The following is a 21,289-nucleotide window of genomic DNA, read 5'->3' as shown; positions in this document are numbered from 1 at the left end:
AGAAGAAGAAGAAGAAGAAGAAGAAGAAGAAGAAGAAGAAGAAGAAGAAGAAGAAGAAGAAGAAGAAGAAGAAGAATCTGTAGAATCTCCAGAACTTGTTGGCATAAAGTCCTCTCAGGTGAAAAGCTGTGACAATGAAGGTTATGTACAGAAACACAATGATTGGGAGGAGAAAAGGAAGAAGACTACATCGAGTCATCGACCATGTCTAAAGCGAGTAGTATTGTAGGCCGCGTGAATTACAGAGTTGAGCTATTCGAAGCTTGGCGATGAACAAAGGTGAATAGTTGATTATTTTTTATCCAACTTTTGGGTTTTGTGGGATGGATGGATGATGCTTCTCTTCCTAAGGTTTTATCTCGAAGAATCTGCAACTTTTGCAGGAACATCGTCATTTATTATTACCAACTGTAGTTATAAACAAGAGATCTGAAAATCCAATTTACAAATTACAATCAGAAGAAGATAGTACAAATTTACAACCACACTCTGTTTTCCAAGACGAGGCATCACATCGCTACATTGAGTGGCAGGTCTTGGAATTTATTGAAGGAAACAAATTAAAAACAGTATAAACAAACAATTACATCACATAAGTAGATTATTTCTTAATCAACGAAAGGACATGACTGACAGACGTTTTGTTCCTACAGTTGGCATGTTGAGTCACATGGTGTGCGTACTTATCAAACAAGGTATCGATGATGTCTTCTCCAAAATGTGCAGTGAGCATTGGTTCAGTAACTACTCTTATACAATTGGCTTCATTGCGTCCTGCTTCATACCCATCTTCTTCGTAATAGTCACAGTTACTATGACCAAGATCGAATCTATGTGCCTCCAATTCATTGATTTCAAAAGAGCCTTCTTTTCTTATCACTTCTTTGAGTTCATGTACGTTTGGATCATAAAACGGCATGTTGAACGTATCCAGCTTTGATTTACTGACAAGCCCCTGTTTATATGACAAAGTTTGGGATGAGTCTTGAATTCAACCAAATAATATTTTGGTCCTGAGTAAATACATATTAAAAAAAAAACTTACTAATATATAGCTCACTTTGGTTGACAAAAAAAAAAAAAAAAAAACTNTTGAACAAATCTAAATTGTTTGAAACTATCAAACGAAAAACTTTTTTTATATATACGAGCCTCTCTAGTTTTTTTTAAACGAGTATATATTTGCATCTTCCAAACAAGAGTATAACTAAAAGAATCCATATAATTGGAGTAGTAAAATATTCATTAATGAATAAGTAATTAAATACTCTCTCTATTTTTTTTTATTACTTGTTTGTTTCACACAGATTAAAAAGACCATTGAATATTCTGTTTTATCCCTTTTTAATATATTTTCTAATTTTTTTATTGGTCAAAACATTAATAAAGTTGGATAGAATTGAAATTTTGCAAAACATTTGCATTAGAAATCTAAAACGACAAATATTATGAAACAAAACTTTATCTCTAAAATGACAAGTAATAAAAAACGGAGAGAGTATTTACTATTTCCTTTGACTATTTCTTATTGTCTTTTTATGATTATGGCCCTGATTTTGATAACTAAATACGGCGAAAGTTCCAAAAAAACGGATTGTATTGGTTGTGTTCATGCTCTCAAATCCCTAAGAGTCTAAGACCATCATGAATGAACATATTCAAAATGTTTGAAAAAAAAAAAATTGATTTGATGTACCTCGAAGACTAGGTCGCGGAGAGATTTTGATAGCAGTGTCCAAAAGTGACAACAATCTCTATATAATGGATCGCTAAGAGTGTTTCTTCCGATTAAGGTAAGAACCATATGTCCATTAGAGACAACTTCTTCAGAACGTAACCTTAGAAACAGCGTGAAATCATTTTGGAACTGATTCAGGTAAGCATTGTATACACTCTCAGGACTCGAACTTGTTATGTACACATTCCCCTCATTATTCTCGAGTCTCTCAGGAACCTTTCAACACACAATTACATCATATAATTAGTTATCAAATATTCATGTTTTATATATACAAAGAAAGATGTTATCATGTTATAACAAAGTCTCTTTTATGTTTTAAGTACGTACCTTAGAGAGAAAATGGAGAGCGTAAGAGGAATGTATAAAATGGAGGCTGTTGCGAGAGAAGAGCCTGGAATAGAAAGAACCTGGAGCTCCATAGACAAAACACGGTGCTTTGTTTGTCATCTCCTTGTTGAACAAAGGTACAAACTTGAAGGTCGTGTTGAAATCGTTTTCCGGGAGATCGTTGAGACAACAATCGATTTCTGGTGGATTTTTGTTCACATGTTGGCACAACACATTAATGGTGTTAATGATCTCAGAGATAGCCACAAACGTGTTTTGTCCGGAAGAACAACCCAATTCAGCAACTTTGATGTACGTAGGAAAGTCTAAGTTCATCATCATTTCTTTTGTGTTTTTTACCAAGACTGGTTGGGCCATCGATAAAACTCTTCTCTACAAACCCAAAGAAGAGACAATATACTAGTTAGAAAAATTATGTAAGGAACTTAAATGAAGATCACTAAGAAATTAATTTTCTATAAAGTAAATGAACTCAAACTAGTTATGTGTAAATATATAATTACGTGTTGAAATTAAATAAACTAGTGTTTACGCATGCATACTCGAGTTCCGTATTAATTTTATCAAAATGATATATTGAAGAAAACATCTGTATCATCAAGTAATATTGAATCGCATGAGCACCATCGGGGAGGGCGGTGACTGTCGAATTCAAGTTTGTTTGCAGTCAGGTTACTTTCAAGATAAGATGATATGCAAAACAGTATTGCATTTAATTATGTAAACAAGTTTATTTTTCTTTTGAATATAATTTAATATTAGATTCAAAAAAAATATATATATTGATAAATATTTTGGTTAAAAGAGAAAGAAAGAAAAGACGATATTGAAGCTAAGAACCTGAAGACGAGAATTGGCAGAGTAACTATTGGCTCCATCTCCACCACTCATACGTAGAGCTTTCACAAACGCATATTCATCATCACACTTCTTATCATCAATATAGCTGCATCGCCATATACATATATCGTTACGTACAAAACTGATATATATATATACATGTAACATCGCGATATACATATATTGTTACATACAAAGCTGCATATTTGAACAAACTAACTCAAAGTAAAATTATCTATGTATGTATGTCTATATGTGTGTGCGTGTTTGTTTGTGTGTATGTGTGTGTGTGTGTGTGTGTGTATTAACAAGGGGTTGGAGAGACGAACCTTAAGGAAGGTAAGGTGTCGATGAGCCTTGTATCCATTTTTGTTATGGTACTTGTTGGTGATAAGATTAGAGGAGATATGAAGATGTTTGTGTATCGAGGATGCACATCACACTCTTCAATTTATAGAGAGATGGAAATTTATTAAGGTACGTAGCACATTATACAATCACATGAAACATGCCCAGTGTAATAGTTGCAAAGTCGTTGCTCTTAATACCCTAATTTTAAACAAACAAACTCTATAGAATATTGATTCTGAAAGTATGTTATTTGTGTTATTATGTTATTGATTTTTGGTTAATCTCGGTTTACAATTGAAATACGCCATTTAAAAATGAGTGATGCGGAGAAAGATTTTGTATATAAAAAAGTTGAAAAGAAACTTGCGTTATATATAAAGGATGTGGTCCATCGACTCATCGCCGGTTGATTTTAAAGTATCCGAACACATGATATATATTTGATATTTCGTTCATCTAGTGTAAAAAGTGATATGATCACCTTATTAATTAGTGGTCCAAAAATGCTTAATCTCGTCAAGATAACTAAAAAATATTACTCTCTCCGTTTTATATTAAGTGTCATTTTTTACTGAGAATTTTGTTTCAAAATAAGTGTCACTTTGTATTTCCAATATAGATGTTTGATAAATTTTCTAATTTTATCCCTACTAATTTAATGTGTTGACCAATAGAAAAAATTGTATAATATATTAATAAAGGGTAAAAAAGAAAATTTAATGATTTTCCTAATATGTGTGAAAAATTCTAAAATGACACTTAATATGAAACATTGTCATTTTAGGATTTTTCACACATATTAAGAAAATCATTAAATTTTCTATTTTGTCCTTTATTAATATATGATACAATTTTTTAATATCATTATCGTTGGTGTTCATGTTCTAATGAAAAAAAGGTCAAGAAACAAAATACGTTAACAGAAGAGAAAACCACTTGGGACTAAAAGATTCAAAATACTAGGATACGTTTTTCAGGTCAAACCATTATGAGTATTTAAAGTACATTAAAGACGGACAGTGCGTAGGTAATAAGTGTGAACAGAGTGTGTGCTGACGAAGATTCTTTTAATCAAATCGTGTGAAGATATCTATCAATCTCCATTTAGCAACATCAAAAAATCTTTTAAAATTATAGTGTAGCCACTGTTTATATAACTCAGATAACAACAAATATAAATGGTAATGCATTATGCATGTTTGTTTAAAATATATGGACGATGCTTTGTCCCGTATGGCCGTATGCAAATGGGTCCATATCACCATATGCCACATAAATCTTAAACGATGTTAACAACGAAAGTTCTCATTTAAATATATTTTCGTTTGTATAAAAAACTAATTTCTGCGGCCCTAAAATTGATGGTTCGTCACGTTTGTTTTGATTGCAAGCATAATGAAATCAATACGAACGAAAAAAGATTCTATTATAGTTTAGTCCATTTTTTTGAAGAGTGGACCAGAGATTCAAGTGGCGAATATTTGATTGCTGGTCATGGTCGGACATCAGCCAACGGGACGCAGTGGGTGATGCAAGCACACCTGTTCTTACTGATCAAGAAATCAAAACCGTATGATTTAATATTAGTCAAAGATTTGTCTGGACAACACGAAGAAATTGAGTTTTCCTACTAATCTGAAAATATGATTTTCAGTTTCTCACGTTTAGATATATTTCTTTCTATTTTTCTGTAGGATTAGTTGATCAATCCACATGCATTTTCCATGTATTTAAGAGACAAGAATATCAAACAGTACGAGAAAATTATGGAGAAATATGTTGTTTTTTTCACCTTCGATGACTGAATGGGACATTAGTGGGAACCACTGGCATATGATGGTGTCGTATAGAAGGTTTCTAAGAAATAAAAAGAAATGAAGAAAAAAACAAATCTATAATGCCTTCAAATTAATTTCCCTAACTGAAAAATAGAGACCGATTACAAAAATCTCTAGTCGTGGTTTAGTTTTATGATTGATGATCGATGCAGCATATATTGGTTTTCATCTTTAACGGTTTAATTAGAATCCTGATTTTGTCGTAAAACATATAGACTACATAGTACATAGCAAGAAAAATGATTCTCGATCGGTGAAATGTTTCTCCCAATCCAGCGAACCGAACTCGAACCAAAAGTGTATTTTTGGGTTAGTGCGGTTTGAGGAGAAGTTTGTTTTTCTCAACGAATCTATGAAAGTGACTGCTAGGGTTTCTTCTGCTAGTCTCAAATAATAAGTGTAAACAAAGTTTGTGCTGACGAAGATTCGTTTAATCAAACCGCGTGATATCTAATTAAGGTAATCTCCATCATTAGCAATATATATATTTTGTAGCTTGTGTTTATAAAACTCGAATTTTCTCTTCGGAAACGAATATTATAATCTTTGTAGCTTGTGTTTGTAATGCATGTATATGGTCTTAATTAATAATATACAGTGGGTGATATATGATATGCTTTGTCCCATATACGCCATAGTTCCAAACGTTCCCACGTAATTTTTAAATCATGAGGAAACTCGAAAATCTTTATATGAAACTAATCTTAATATATATAACGAATAATAAATTATATATTTTAAAAAGATTCCTAGGTTAGTAATTCGGAGCAAATTAAAACTGTTTACAAAGAGAAAAATAAAACTCAAGAAATCTAGTTTCAACTTTCATCTAAATATGTTCTAAACTTTTAGCAAAAGAAGATTTTACAGATAAATGAAATATCGGATAATTAATGAGAGAAAGTCTACTAATTAGACTAATCCAAACTCATATACTAGTCATATATGACTGATCATATTAAAGAAAATGATAAAAAGCGGGTCATCATGACTTAGCCAAATTTGCACAGTTCATCTCAAATACGTACGTAGCTAGTTTACTTGATCCAGCGCTCGAAAACAATTTCATTGTCGTTATCAACAGTAACATTTCCGAACAGAAGAGAGTGATAGACCATGTGAAATTGTGGATCACGTAAGTCTCATCTAAATAATATCTTTTCTTTCGTACTAACAGCTTCAAAAATTTTGGGCCGGGGCCAATTGTTGGTATACGTCACACCTAGCTATCAGTTTTAGAAAAAGATCAGCATGCATGGTGATGAATCAATACTTCCAAATTTCCTGGTACAAATTGGATTCTATTATAATAATTGGATGGGCTAGTCGCGACGTCCAACCGGCCAAACTTGGTTTTTATATTAGATAGATTAATAGATTTAATCTAAAATCAAAATAAATAACGTTGGCCAATCTTTATTCTCTTTACAGTACAGGAAGGGTCGATCTCCGGTACCTAACCATAGCTTGGCACGTAGTTAGTGATGAGTGATGAGAACATACCTGTTCTTACTTAGCTTGTTACTACTAAGCAAGTAGTAGTTTTCTTCTAAAAATTATAATAGTAGTGCCTTCCTCCTCTACTCGGCCGAAACACATGATTTCGATTCCTATACAGTTCCCTTTTTCGTAGGATTGGTTGATTCATTTATAAAAAGCAAATAGTATGGAGAAATGTAATATGCTGTCTGTGCTAATATTAATAATAGGGGGTTTTCTGTAAAAAAAAACTTTTCAAATCCTAAATTTTGTAGTTTTATCCTTATCTCCCAAAAATGTAGATTAATTATATATAATTAAAATATTATGCAATATAATCTTCATATCTTTTAAACGTTTATACGATCATATATGTTATACTTTTTTATAAAAAATTAATATAGACTTTGACTCATGATATTATATATTATTTTCAAAACAAAAAAGACATTCAAAAGTTTCAAATCCAACTAGTTTTCGGCGGCTTGAAATCAGCTCTCCTCGCCCGCGATCCTCTCCTTCTCCGTCTAATATTGTCGGTTTTACAGAGGAACAATGGAAACTTCTTCTCAACATATTCCATACGGGCAAAACTAGAGCTTCCGAAACTCCATTCAATTCTGAATAATTGGAAATCCCTAAGTTTTTTTGATCCGCAAAATCCGAACTAAAATTTTTTTGGCTCACTTGATCATTATTCACTGAGAGGCTAGAAATAGATTTTCTTTCGGCGGGACGAAAGGGTATGTTCATTTGATCTTGATCTTTATGGATCGAAAAAAGAATTAGACTAGATCCGCACGAACTTCCTGATAATATCCATAAATGACTTGTTTTTGGTAAAAGGTGGACATTACTATATGTAAATTCGGGTGCATGGGNTATACTTCGGTTTAATAGTATAGATTTTATAAATTTGATCATGATAAAGACGTGTTATATTATATTTCTATTTTTAATTCATATGATTAATTTGCATTTTTTTAAAATGTAGTGTGCAAAGGATTTTGTTTATAAAAAACCTTAATAGTTTAATAAAATAATATCCATGAAACCGAAGTGGAACAAAATTACTTTCGGTTAGTTCGGTTTGAAGTTAAGTAAGTAAAACCGTTCGATTTTAAATTTTTGGTTCGGTACGGTTTAAGTAAGTAAAACCGTTCGATTTAAATTTTTGGTTCGGTACGGTTTTGTTATATTTGGCACCCTTGGTTCGGTTAGGGCCTATTACCTCCGTCACCTTCTCCGTTACCGGCGAGGTATCTCGCCGTCGATCACAAATTCAGTTGTTCGTAAGATTATTTATTGATTCTCCCAGTTTGGCTCGTCATCGATTTCGTTTCCTCATATATAATTTCCTTCTTCGTCCATTTGGTTCGATTCGTATAGCGAAGATTTTGGGATTCCTCAAGAAATAACTTTTTTTTTATAGGGAACTGATGAGAAGAAGTGTCATCTCTCGCAAATGCAGCGAAGCCTCTCAATGGATTTGCCTTCACTGCTTCCTCTGCAGCTTCCATCTCGGATGTAGGTATCTACCTCGTTGCGTATGTTTTAAGAGTCTTTTGTTATCCTTTTCATTTGATATATCAAGATTCTGATCAGTTCTTGCCATGAGTTCCAAATGTTCTGTGGACTTGTGCATAGTGTTCAGATGATTTTGTTGGTTATGGTCTTATGGACATTAATTGTGTGATTTCATTTTGATGTAGGGAGACTCATCTTTGGTATATTAGACCAGATGAAGTGAAATGTGCATCTCTTTTAAATCACTACTCTCAACTTCTGTCACCAACCGAGAAAGATAGAGTTTTTCAGATGCGAGGGGATGAGCTTAAGAAGAATGCTTTGCTTGCTCGCACCTTGGTTCGGACCACCATTGCTAGATGTATGTTACTTCTTTTGTAACCTTCCATCTATATGTTAATAATCATCAGCCATTATTGAAGCTTCTCATTAGGTTGTCTTTCTGGAAGATTTGATCATCTTAGTGACCTGAACCTGTTCTTTGATGTATATGATGCTATTTGTGTTAACTAGTCTCTCTCAAGTTTATGGCCTATAATAAAACTTAACTAGATACAACACTTATCTTCTAAAGATTTATTGAGTAATACTGCATTACCTGATTTTTTGAGCTTATCCTTTATACCACGGGGTGATTCCCTGCAGCTTGAAAGTTTCCGATAGAGAGTCTGAATTTTAACGAGTTTGCTGATAATTAACTGTAATGGTTTTATTACTAGATAAGACAAACAATGAGGTCAATCCTCGGTCCTTGATGTTCAAGAAGAATATCTATGGGAAGCCTGAGGTGAGAGAGACAGTTATTTAGGATTGTACTAGACTAACTCATAGTCTCTCGGCTTAAGGGAAAATATTCATTTTTGTTCTTGTTTATATTTCACAGGTAGATTGGCAGAATTATAACAACTGTAATAACCCACCATTGCATTTCAATATCTCCCACACAGATTCTTTAATTGCCTGTGGGGTGACTGTACATGTTCCGGTAAGTACTGTCTTAGTCAGGCAAAATGCATACAGTTTTGTCCAAAGTTAGTGGCGTCAATGGTTTCATGTTTTATGTTTGAGCAGTTACAGTTTACTACGACTGTAGGTTGGTATCGATGTTGAAAACAAGGAAAGGAAAATTAAACATGATGTCTTAGCATTTGCAGAAAGATTTTACTCTACTGATGAAGTGAAGTTTTTGTCAACTATACTGGACCCGGAAGTTCAACGAAAGGAATTTATTAAGTTATGGACTCTCAAGGTAGTTTCTACTAACAATATATATATATATATATATATATATATATATATATATATATTGTATGTACAAGTGCCTGAAGTTGTTACTTCTCAAAAGTTAAAAACAGCTTGGATGATTCTGTCCAGGAGGCATATGTGAAAGCATTAGGAAAAGGCTTCTCTGCTGCACCTTTTAATACCTTCACAATCATGTCTAAGGCTGGAACAGATGGAGGCTACAATCTTTGCAAGGTTTGTGTTTATACTTTAATCAAACTCTGGAATTGAATCTGGTGTTTACAATCTTTGTGATGTACACTTTCTGAAAAATTCCCTTTGCAGTATTGTGTGTATAAACAGACAGTAGTAATAGAATTTTAAGATGCTTAATTGTTTTCTCTAGACATCTGAAATGACGGTCAGTTCACTGGAGAAGACAGAGAAGTGCTACGGAGAATGGAAGTTTGCCCTTTTGGAGTTGGCTGATTCTCATTATGCTGCAATCTGTACTGAAGATGATCAAGCTAGTGGAGGTGCAATTTCAATTAACATAGACACTGAAGAATCCGTTTATTCAGTGATTTCTTCATCACATCTTTCTCCTTTTTGCAGGTGCTCCTATGAGGGTGATTGTCCGAAGAACCATCCCGTTTGTAGAAGACGAATTTATATCTCAATCCAAACTTCTGTAGTTAAGTGCAGCCTTCGACTTTCAGATTTCTGTAATCATTTTGTTTTGAATACACCCTCTGTAGTAGTACAATCGAATAATCAAAGCTTTTAGATACCTTGGAAAATTACCAGTAATCCTTACACGAGCAGATCCCATCTTTGAAATAGTGGAACCGAGATGCATCTCTTACAACAAACTGACGATCTACAATCTTGCTAACCAGCTTGATGAACACATGACAATCTTCACACACCCTCAAATTCTTTATCACAAGAATTTCTGTGCCTGGATTACTGTTGAGAATCCCAAAAGCTATTGCTAACCTCTCGCTATGCTCACGGCTAGTGCTGGATACCTCTTCGCCTCTATCACAGTCCATGTTTCCCGCAAGCTCCATCACAGAAGTCTCTAACTCATCCAGCATTCTATGGACTTCCTCTGTTTGCTCATGACTTCTATCGCCAGCTAAAAACAAATGAACTCTTCCCTTGTGTTCCACGTAACTATACCCAGGCTTTTTCCTGAATGCTCTCTCTCTCATCATTACCCGAATTCTCCAGATTCCTTCTTGATTCTTTGAGTCTGAATATATATTTGACATCAATACATAGTAGCCAATGTTCATGGGTTCAAACTCAATCACCTTTGCAAAAGCTAACTCTGCCATATCCACATTCTTATAGATTTTACAGGCACCCAATAAGGCGCCCCAAACAGCACCGTCTGGTTCAACAGGCATTGAATTTATAAATTCCATGGCTTCATCTAGTCGACCAGCTCTTCCGAGTAGATCAACTACACAAGAGTAGTGTTCAAGACCAGGCTTCAGCTTATATTCTCTCTTCATCGCATCAAATAACTCCAAACCTTTGTCCGCTAGCCCTGAATGACTACAAGCAGATAAAACCATCACAAACACAGTCCCATCGGGTCTTACGCCTCTTCTTATCATATCATCTAAAAGCATAAGCCCAGTCTCTCCCATTCCATGCATCCCATAGCAACCTATCATGGCAGTCCACGAAACTAAGCTTTTCACAGGCATCATGTCGAAAACAGCACGTGCCTTTGCCAAGTTACCGCATCTAGCATACATACTAATCAATGCATTGCTTAGATACAAATTTGATCCAAAACCATTGGCTTCTACTAGCTTCCCTACTTCCTGACCAATCTTCTTAGCTCCAAGATGGGCACAAGAAGACAGAACACTAACCAATGTAACAGGATCAGGACAAACACCCGATGATTTCATCAGCTCATAAAGTTCAAGAACATCGTAAGCTAGCCCGTTCTGTGAATATCCAGAAATCACAGCATTCCAGGAAATCAAACCTTTCACAGGCAGTTCATCAAACAATCTCCTACCAGACTCTACCGACCCGCATTTCATGTACATCGTGATGAAACTATTCAAAACAGCTTCTTCAGAATCTGTTCCTCCTTTAACACATTGACCGTGAAGAGACCTCCCTAGCCAGAGGTAGTCAGGAGCAGAGCAAAGCGGGACAAGCCCGAGCAATGTAACTGAATCCACAGATACACCAGTTTCCTTCATTCTACGAAACATAAACACAGCATCAGAGACCTTCGAGTTTGCTCTGTACCCAGATATCAAAGCGTTGTAACAAACACCAAGCTGACTTGACTGAGGATTTTCGTCGAACACCTTGCGTGCATCTTCAACCAAACCGCATTTACAGTACATTGAGATCAGAGCAGTCAGCACAAAGGGCTCAGCCTCGCAACCTCCTCTGATAACATGCAAATGGAGCTGTTTACCGGAGACAGGAAGCGAAAGGGCAGCACATGACTTGAGAATGAAAGGGAAAGAGAACGCGTCGGGAGAAGAACCAGACCGGAGCATTGACCGGTAAAGAGAGACTGATTCAGCGAACAAGGACTGATACGCTAGCTCTCTCAGACGTACGTTCCATGACGTCGAAGCTACCGCAGCGACGGCGGAGTTCCGTACAAGGCTTGTAACGACGTTCATGGGTCCTCTCCGGTGAGTATGACTCGTTTGGTTAAACGAATAATACTATCCTATATGAGAGTGAGGCCCAGTAGTATGGGCCTGGCCCAAACTACTTGAGAATATATGTTAGGTGCATCTCCAAAATTTTGGGGGAATAGAGTTATACGAACAACCAAACAAGGTAATAATCTGATAGACCATTTCTTCTCTTCTTCTTCTCTAAATAACTTTCTCCATCTGCAAATCGTTGCCGCCGCTATTTTCCTCATAAACCAGATTGAACTTCTTCATCTTTCTCTACCAGCGTAGGTTGGAGGAGGCTCACGCTGGTTGAAACTCGCCGGTGCAACTTCCGACCCACGGATCCGAGTGAGTTTCTGGTAAGAAAAGCATCACTGTGTTGTATTAGTGGTGGTTTCTGAGTGGTTTCGAATGTTATCAAATAAATTCTTGAAATTTCTTATGATATGAATAGATCATCTTTTGTTTGTGCATAAAGGGGAGGAGGGTAAACTGATTGTAGAAAAAAATCTATTTTTTTTTTGTTTGATATGTGATGCAAATTATGGTATTGAGTGATAAGTAACCTTAGGATTAGGATTGATTTCTAAGGTTTTTAAGAGATGGATTGGTTTGTCATGTTCATCTTTTATGGAGTTGTTTTTAGTGGCTTCAGTCATGTTTTGTGATAACAATGTCTTTCAAAACCAATTAGGCTTTGTGGATTCTCTGGTTCTTATGTTGATGTTCTCTCGGTTTGTTTGTTTGTTTGTTAGTGCTTATTCTATAACTAGCTAGTCGAGGATTAGGTGTCTGTATTGTTGACTCAATGAATTTGGAATCTTTTTGGGATTTTAATTTGAGGTCTGGTTAGTACATCTCTATTCAAATCATAGGTTTTGCTACTAGATAAGTTTAGCTTTGCCTATTACTTTTGATAGTAGGTTAATATATGTAGATGAATATTGATCTGTTTCAATTGCTAACCAAGTTCACAATATTTCTGTAATCTTTTGGACAGAAATCAGCGTGGATACTCACTTGGGAGTAAGGTGATTTGCAGCTTCTGTACATTTTTTCATCATGCCGAGCCGGAGAAGTGACTCTGCCATTAAGCTAATTACATACTCTGAGGAACTTGTGGATGGAAAACCGTTCTATGCTTTTTCCAATTGTCTTCCTGTGAAGGCTTTAAACCGTGAACCTGCTGGTCATGCCTTCCATTCTGCTGCTCTTAAACTGCATGGTTGTGCAGAGGAACCCACTGACAATGAAGATGGTGATAAGAAAGTGGGAGATGATAAAGAGAAGGAGTATGTTCCTTCATTCAACTCATATGCCAACAAAGGAAAGAAGAAGTCTGGTACCCAGCAACAAGACCACTATGCATTGTTGGGTTTGAGCAATTTAAGATATCTTGCGACTGAAGATCAGATTAGGAAAAGCTATCGTGAAGCTGCTCTGAAGCATCATCCTGATAAACTCGCTACTCTCCTTCTGTTAGAGGAGACAGAAGAAGCCAAGGAAGCCAAGAAAGATGAGATAGAATCTCGCTTCAAAGCGATTCAAGAAGCGTATGAGGTGTTGATGGACTCAACAAGGAGAAGAATTTTTGACTCCACTGATGAGTTTGATGACGAGGTCCCATCGGATTGTTTGCCGCAAGACTTTTTCAAGGTGTTTGGTCCAGCTTTCAAGAGAAATGCTAGGTGGTCAGTGAATCAGCGTATTCCAGATCTGGGAGATGAAAGCACACCACTTAAAGATGTTGATAAGTTCTACAACTTTTGGTACGCTTTCAAGAGTTGGAGGGAGTTTCCTGATGAAGAGGAGCATGATCTTGAACAAGCAGATTCTCGTGAAGAACGGAGGTGGATGGAGAAGGAGAATGCCAAAAAAACTGTGAAGGCTAGGAAGGAAGAGCATGCTCGAATCCGGACTCTTGTTGACAATGCGTATCGAAAAGACCCGAGAATTGTGAAAAGAAAAGAGGAAGAAAAGGCTGAGAAGCAACAGAAAAAAGATGCAAAGCTTCTGGCTAAGAAGAAGCAGGAAGAGGACGCTGCAATTGCTGCTGAAGAAGAGAAAAGGCGAAAAGAAGAAGAAGAGAAGCGAGCTGCAGAATCTGCACAACAACAAAAGAAAAATAAGGAAAGAGAGAAGAAGCTCTTACGCAAAGAACGGAATCGTCTTAGAGCTCTCTCAGCTCCTCTCGTGGCTCAGCGTCTGCTTGACATTTCCGAGGAAGATATAGAGAATCTATGCATGTCACTTAACACTGAGCAGTTGCAGAATCTATGTGATAAAATGGGAAACAAAACAGGACTAGAGTTGGCAAAGGTGATCAAAGATGGATGCGATACTAGTAGAAACGACGAAGCTGAATCTAAAGAAAAAGAAAGTAAGAAGAGCAACGGTGGCACAGAGCCTACAACCCGAGTGTCTCAGTTAGATAGTAGTACTGTGAAGAAACAACCATGGAGCAAGGAAGAGATTGATATGCTGAGAAAAGGAATGGTAAAATATCCAAAGGGGACATCTCGAAGATGGGAAGTTGTTTCAGAGTACATCGGCACAGGAAGATCCGTAGAGGAGATTCTGAAAGCAACTAAAACAGTTCTTCTACAAAAACCAGATTCTGCTAAAGCATTCGATTCATTCCTCGAGAAGAGGAAACCCTCTGCTTCAATCGCATCCCCTCTCTCCACAAGAGAAGAGCTCGGAGAATCTCTACCTACGGCGACGACCACAACAAAGGCAAGCCCTTCTAAAGAGACTGTTGTGGCTAGCAGTCAGAGCTCAGACAACAATGATGAAGCAGGTGGAAGTTCAGACACAGATGGTTGGTCAACTGTGCAAGAAAGAGCTTTGGTTCAAGCTTTGAAGACATTCCCAAAAGAGACAAGCCAAAGATGGGAGAGAGTAGCTGCAGCTGTTCCTGGGAAAACGATGATTCAATGCAAGAAGAAGTTCGCAGAGCTTAAAGAAATCATTAGAAACAAGAAAACGGGAGTGTAAGTTTAAAAAATCTTTTCGGAGTCCCAATGAGAATTTTGGGTTTTAATCCTCTTGGGGCACCGTCACTTTGCGAGAAGCAAGACCTAAAAAACACTTTTTATTATTTGTAATGATTCATTTCCCTTTGATGTCGCTATATATATTGAGAATGCTTGAGCCACTACTATCTTATTATATATTTTTGACATAATCTTATTTATTGTTTTGGTAACATCTGGCATAAATATCCCATATATGTCATTTGGTATTAGTAGCTGTGTCTGGATTATATGATTACGATTTGCTATTTAGATCTAAACAAAACCAATCGAGCAAAGTACTGTATAAGGGAGTGAACAGGAAGCAAGAAATTGGGTAAATTGCCTTTCAAGCATTAGAGAAAATCCAAACTTTTACGACGTCCATAAAATCTTCTCTCACGTATAACAAACCGCAAGTCCTGAGTCATGTAAGCCAGTGAATGAAAATACAGAAAGATTCAAATTGTGATATGGTTCGTTTAGTTACAGCGACCAAACAGGAGGCATATTAGTCCATCCACAAGACCTGACACCTCCTCGTGGTGCTTGACCAGAAGATGACCCAACAGTCACGTAACTGTTCCCAATGTCGTCACCACCAAGAAGAAGCGCAAGCGCATCGCTCATGCTGCTTGTGTCTCTAACAATCCCATAACATCCTTGGTCAAGCCAGCTCGATGCAAGTAAAACATCAGGCCGTGTCATGTCAACTCTCTTTGGTTCCCAAACCTGATCCAACTCTTCTGTCTTTACAAAGTTCCCTGCAAAAGTGTCAAGTATGGACACCAATCAATATGGAAAACAATTAGTTTAGATACCAATCATCGAGTAACTTTGATCGACTCACCTGCAGTAAGTTGCGTGGGAATTGAAATCTCGGAGCGAGCCAAATTCTTTTGGGAATCTTCCAACTCCCCTGATTTGATCTGGCTACGTGGTATATTCTGAGTAGCATCGGTTGTACAAGTAGTTGAACAGAAACTCTTCTCAGGTGATGATGACAACAAACTGTGCTTTGCACTAGTTTTGATCTTGGCCTCATGAAGTAACATATCTAGTAGGCCGGTGTCGCATGAAGAGAAACAATCTGACTCCTCTATCTGCGATGGAGGTGGAGATTGAATATAGGCATCAACAGAATCAAGGAGATCTGAATGTGGAGGTGACGGTGTCGTTTTCCACTGATCAAATGCACTAGTTTCTGAATATTGGAATGAAGGGAGCTCCAGCTTCACTGCCCCAAACGAGGGCTTAGAAGTAGGAAGCATGCCATCCGTAAGGGTATGGCTATCTAGAATCATCATCATATCAGATGAATGTTGGTTTCCGTAAGGAGGATGATCAACATAACAAGGTGAGATACTGCAAGATCTGGGATTCTTTTGTGAAGCAGTATTCTGAAAGTATTCTGGGGATTGAACTTCATGCTTTATGTTACTGCTGCACATGGGAAACCGAGATCCAGATTCCCAGACTTGCTTTGGGGAAGGCAATATCGGTGGCATGTAGCTTTCGTACCAGGAAGAACTTGCGCCAGTTCCTAGCATGTTGCATGCAACCAAATCTGATATGTCAGAAGCGGCAGGTAATAAGCTAGCAGCAAAACTTAGATTATCAAATAAGAGATTCGCTTTGGAATTCCCGAACTGCAAGAAATCTTGACGTCTTCTTCTATCTACTCTTATGATATTACTCTTTGTATCCTCTTCACTCCACTGGAGATCTTCAACATGGATTTCAGGAGGGTACAGTGGTAAGCCTGCTCGTTGTCGCCTCTTGATACGAGTGTTCCAATAATTCTTTATCTCATTATCAGTTCGACCAGGCAACTGATAAACAAGAAGAGAAATTATACCAGGAGATTAGTCTTTAGGCAACACAGGAAAGATCAATCTATGAAAATGGACCATTATCAGATAGCTTCCACAGTTACAAGACTACTTACATGTTCAGCCATCTGCGCCCATTTATTTCCCAATTTGGCGTGCAGTTCAACAATGAGCTGTTCTTCATCTTCGCTAAATGCTCCTTTCTTCAAGTTTGGCCTCAGATGATTAGCCCATCTCAGACGACAGCTTTTACCACAACGGGCCAGGCTAGTGTGTTTCTGAACAGCATTCCAGTTACCCTCGCCGTGCTTCTTCACATAATCAATCAAAATCCCGTCTTCAGTTGAGGTCCATGGTCCTTTCTTCAGGGCACCTCCTCTCCCTCTACTTCTGTAGCCGTTGCTGATACTATCAGCAGCTGAAGATTCGTTATAGATGCTGGAGTGCATACCATCATCACTCTCAACCGTAGTCAAGTAACTCATCTCTTTCTATTTATATCAAGACAACCCCCACAACTTGAATAAACAATTTAGACATCAAAGCTCCCACCTGAACCAGTTTAGAGAAATAAGACAAACCCTTTAATATTCCAGCCAGCAGCCATTCATGTACATATCAACAAAAAAACGAAATGATAGACTTCCAAACGAGGAGAAAACTGAAAACAAACAGTTAAAATAATAAGTCTAGTAGAACGCACAAGATTTCTTATCTACCACTGAGATACTACTAGGCAACAACTAAAAAATCCATTGATGAAAATTCTACAGAACACACTACTAACATCATTAGATATGCATTTTCGATTTGTCACAACAAAAATAGCAAGTTCATCAAAGTAGGTTTTGGATTTCACAGCTAAACCATGCCTTGGAGTTATTATATACATCGTTTCTCACTGGATACTAACACAAAAGGCACTGACACTTTGAAATGACATCTGTATCAAATTCTAAGGCCAAAAAAAAAAACAAATCCACAATCTCAAGATTTTGAATCCCACTTCCAAAAGTAAAACTCAATATTCAAAATCATTCAGGAATTTATGATTAAACAAGTGAATCCCTCTCTATTTACAAGAATCGAAAAAGCAACATATACACACAAACCCTAGCTGAGGTAAAAAAAGGTAAACTCTATGTTCAGCATCTAGCAACCTGAATCAGTAAACTCGCAAAGGCTGAGATCTACAACATTACGACGAAATCGGAGCTCGAGTTGAGCTGAAGATACAGATTTGAAACAAACAAAACTATCCGATTCGGTATTGGAAAATTACAATCGAACAAAAAATTAGCTCAAAAATTCAAACTCAACACTGATCAGAAGACAACGAATTGAAGATCAGAGATCCGCGCAAATGGATTCAAAGACCTACCTACTAATAACGGAAGAACAATCTAGAAGAAGAAGAAGAAACATTACCAGGAGAGAGACGACGACGCGGGAAAGCTCGAGAGAGAGAGAGAGAACGATGAAGAGTGAAAGAGATTCAAAGTACGAAAGCTAAAAGATTCATCAAAGCTCTCTCTGGTTCTGCTGCTCAAACATTAGTGGCAAAGAAAGAGATGCAATTTTTGGAAAAATTATTTATTTTTATTTTATTAAACAAAAAAATAACTCTCCTACTTATTTATTGTTTTTTTTACCTTTTCTTTGCGGGAGATAAATAAATTATATACTGATAAATAATTATGTACGTATATTTGTGCCACCAAATTAGAAGGAAAAAAATATAGCAAACAAATCCAATATCTTTTTTTATCGTCAAAGAATCCGATATCTTTATTATTGTAAATTTTAGATTATTTAGAATGATATATAATCATAGTAATATATTTTACGAAATGTGTTATTGAAAAGTATATATATTGATAATGTTGTTGGATATATATAAAATCGTATACGTCTTTGATAAAAAGGAACCCAAACCGAACATAAATTGCAATCTATATATATACTTTCATTTAATGATATATGTTATAAATGAACTTATTGACGTATGTTATAAATTGCAAATCTAGTTATACGTTAAGAGATTTACAATGAGAGTCCCAGTCCGCGCCGCAACTCATATTAGTGCATGCATCGTCATTCATTCATTCTTTTGACAACAAAAAATAACTTATGTGATGACACACTGACTCTCTCTCTAATCAGATTTGCCCTCATCGATTTAATATGCAAAGCTTATTTAATACTACTGTTTTAAAGAAGCCAAACGACGAATCATGCCACTGATCGATCGATGACTTCAATAATAGATATTTCTATTTTCACGTAAAATGAATATATGTTATTTGGTAAACAAGATAATAAAATCCAACCATAGCTTTTCTTTTTTTTTTGCCCCTCTGGTCTTAATTAGTTGCAAGAAAGAGCGTGTGGACCTCGTGATTTTGAATAGCTCACGTATATTTTGTGGCCTGAATTTTGGTGTATATAATATATATAGTATATATTTGTGTGTGAAGATAACTAGAGGCCTGACGCAAGCTTGACAAGAGAAGAAACAAACAATATATAAAGAGAAAGCTGATAAATTAAAATGCCAATGTAGACATATATAACACCAAACCCACAAAAGATGATTGCTCTGGCTTTTTGGGTTTATATATTTCGAGAGACTCTAGAAATAATAGACCCACTCTACTAACAAGTGGTATCTTTCAAGGATGCCGAATATGAAAATCAATCTAATTTAATTCTATACTAACAACAATTGGAATACAAAATAATAGGGTATTTTTTACAAAACCATAAAGTGTGTGAAAGAGAAGGGATGGAGGGAATAATATAGAAATAGGGAAAGCAGTGGGGAACTCTTGTAAAACGTACGAGGAACGTAAGAGGATCAGTTTCCACTTCTCCGTGTCTCACGCTTGTCTCTTTTTCTATTTTGTTTCTCACATTTTATTTGATCTTAATTAAGATTCGCTAACTAGTGAAATAGTTGAAAATTAAAGTTGATTTGATCTGGTAAATTACGATTATTGGTTGATCGCGGAACAAGTGATAAAACCACTGGGACAATATTCTTTTGCAGGCTAACAAGTAAAAAAATACTTACGGATTATGGTAACAATGATTGAATATTGTTTGTTTGTGACAAATTTAGTTTCTGTAATAGTGCTAGTATAATAAAGATATTTCCTTGTGTTGTACCAACGACTACCTGAGATCTTAATTAACCTACATTTGATTTAATTATACGCAAATTAAAATATACTATAATATTGTGCACATTATTGGAGAAAGCACCAAATAGGCTCTCCTAGCTAGCTCTATCGCTTTATCCTTTATACAAGTCTATCTCTCTCTAGATTGAGGATTGAGATTAATTAGGGTTTGATGTTTCCAACAAAATGGTGCCGTCTTGAGTCTTGAAAAGATCCAAGACAAAACCACAGATCCATACGTCCTATCATCAAACAGCTACTGTTCGCTGTTGGAGCATCATCAAGATTCACAAATCATCAAGTATTATATATGTACATTCGTGATTCGTATGTATGAACCTATCCATGACAAGATTTTTGATGTATGTATGAGAATCTTGATGATGCTGCAGCTGCAATCAGTGGCTTATACCTATAAACAGGTATGTTCCGATGATTAAAAGTATTTTGTAGCTTTTTGTTTTTGTATGAATCCACAGATCGGATCAGAAGAGGAGGTATTTCTTGAATTTAGCTCGAGAACTTTTTGGTATGTTCATTTTATCTGTTTCTTGATGAGTTCTTGCCAGATATTTTGAATCTCTCAAAATGATCTTACAGTTGTTTTCCATAAATTCCTTAATCTTCTGCTTAATTTATATAGATATTAACATATTTATCTATATATATATTTCTTTCAGCTTTCTTCCTAGTTATAATATTTGCATCTTTGGATGATGAATCTAATGTATATCTTTTTGAAGTAAATTTAACGATATAGGCATATATACTTCTTAATTCTTTCTAAGTCTTATGCATTCTTGCTGCTGTTTTGTCCAGATCTACGAACATGTTTTTTTCTTTCAAATTCTAAATATAAAGATGAATTTATAAATCTTTTTTTTTTTTTGACAAACAGGTGAATTTATAAATCATCTTTCCAATATATACACTTTCCAGTTTCCAGTTGTAGCTCCACGGCGGATCACACACCCGCCAATCCCTCAATAGGCTCTAAATGGTCAAGTTAATGGTATTACAGAATACAGAACGTAATTTCACAGATGAATGTTCGACAACTTTTTCTTGTAATCAAAGTTTTTTTAAACTAAAACTTCAACAGAAGTATATATATATGGTGGACGTACGTCTTTTAGTGGAAATAGGCAGACGAGTTGTCGAGCATTCATCCCTGTAAAATTAAGTTCGGGACATTCATCTTTTAAATGGAAACTTTTAACTTTGCATTCGTAACTATA

At 36.0% G+C, this 21,289-nt stretch overlaps 5 protein-coding genes across 12 annotated transcripts; 2 read left to right on the top strand and 3 right to left on the bottom strand.

The window, feature by feature from the left end:
- On the bottom strand, positions 419-3,583 carry LOC104745353 (salicylate/benzoate carboxyl methyltransferase-like). Its single transcript, XM_010466557.2, has 5 exons — positions 3,259-3,583; positions 2,930-3,035; positions 2,069-2,461; positions 1,697-1,954; positions 419-955 (listed from the first exon to the last, which is right to left on the bottom strand). Exons 1-5 carry the CDS (start codon positions 3,294-3,296, stop codon positions 602-604), a joined length of 1,149 nt encoding a protein of 382 aa, XP_010464859.1. The 5' UTR covers positions 3,297-3,583; the 3' UTR covers positions 419-601.
- On the top strand, positions 7,794-10,172 carry LOC104745346 (4'-phosphopantetheinyl transferase gsp-like). 8 transcript variants are annotated; one of them, XM_010466552.2, is made up of 9 exons: positions 7,794-7,889; positions 8,030-8,124; positions 8,310-8,485; positions 8,844-8,911; positions 9,008-9,109; positions 9,218-9,373; positions 9,499-9,603; positions 9,755-9,884; positions 9,964-10,087. In XM_010466552.2, exons 2-9 carry the CDS (start codon positions 8,063-8,065, stop codon positions 10,041-10,043), a joined length of 879 nt encoding a protein of 292 aa, XP_010464854.1. In that variant the 5' UTR covers positions 7,794-7,889; positions 8,030-8,062; the 3' UTR covers positions 10,044-10,087. The 8 variants fall into 8 exon arrangements, with proteins under 8 accessions (XP_010464854.1, XP_010464850.1, XP_010464851.1 ...); XM_010466551.2 differs by having other exon boundaries at positions 7,812-7,889; positions 8,030-8,128; XM_010466548.2 differs by having other exon boundaries at positions 9,755-10,172.
- On the bottom strand, positions 10,128-12,075 carry LOC104745348 (putative pentatricopeptide repeat-containing protein At3g11460). Its single transcript, XM_010466554.2, has one exon. The coding sequence runs from the start codon at positions 12,018-12,020 to the stop codon at positions 10,149-10,151; it is 1,872 nt and encodes a 623-aa protein (XP_010464856.1). The 5' UTR covers positions 12,021-12,075; the 3' UTR covers positions 10,128-10,148.
- On the top strand, positions 12,196-15,219 carry LOC104745345 (dnaJ homolog subfamily C member 2-like). Its single transcript, XM_010466546.2, has 2 exons — positions 12,196-12,382; positions 13,024-15,219. Exon 2 carries the CDS (start codon positions 13,086-13,088, stop codon positions 15,018-15,020), a length of 1,935 nt encoding a protein of 644 aa, XP_010464848.1. The 5' UTR covers positions 12,196-12,382; positions 13,024-13,085; the 3' UTR covers positions 15,021-15,219.
- On the bottom strand, positions 15,362-18,448 carry LOC104745344 (transcription factor GAMYB-like). Its single transcript, XM_010466545.2, has 4 exons — positions 18,298-18,448; positions 16,986-17,421; positions 15,888-16,869; positions 15,362-15,801 (listed from the first exon to the last, which is right to left on the bottom strand). Exons 2-4 carry the CDS (start codon positions 17,352-17,354, stop codon positions 15,524-15,526), a joined length of 1,629 nt encoding a protein of 542 aa, XP_010464847.1. The 5' UTR covers positions 17,355-17,421; positions 18,298-18,448; the 3' UTR covers positions 15,362-15,523.

Source organism: Camelina sativa, chromosome 15 (assembly GCF_000633955.1).
Source record: "Camelina sativa cultivar DH55 chromosome 15, Cs, whole genome shotgun sequence".
Lineage (NCBI taxonomy): Eukaryota > Viridiplantae > Streptophyta > Magnoliopsida > Brassicales > Brassicaceae > Camelina > Camelina sativa.
This window is presented reverse-complemented; position numbering and strand designations above follow the sequence as displayed.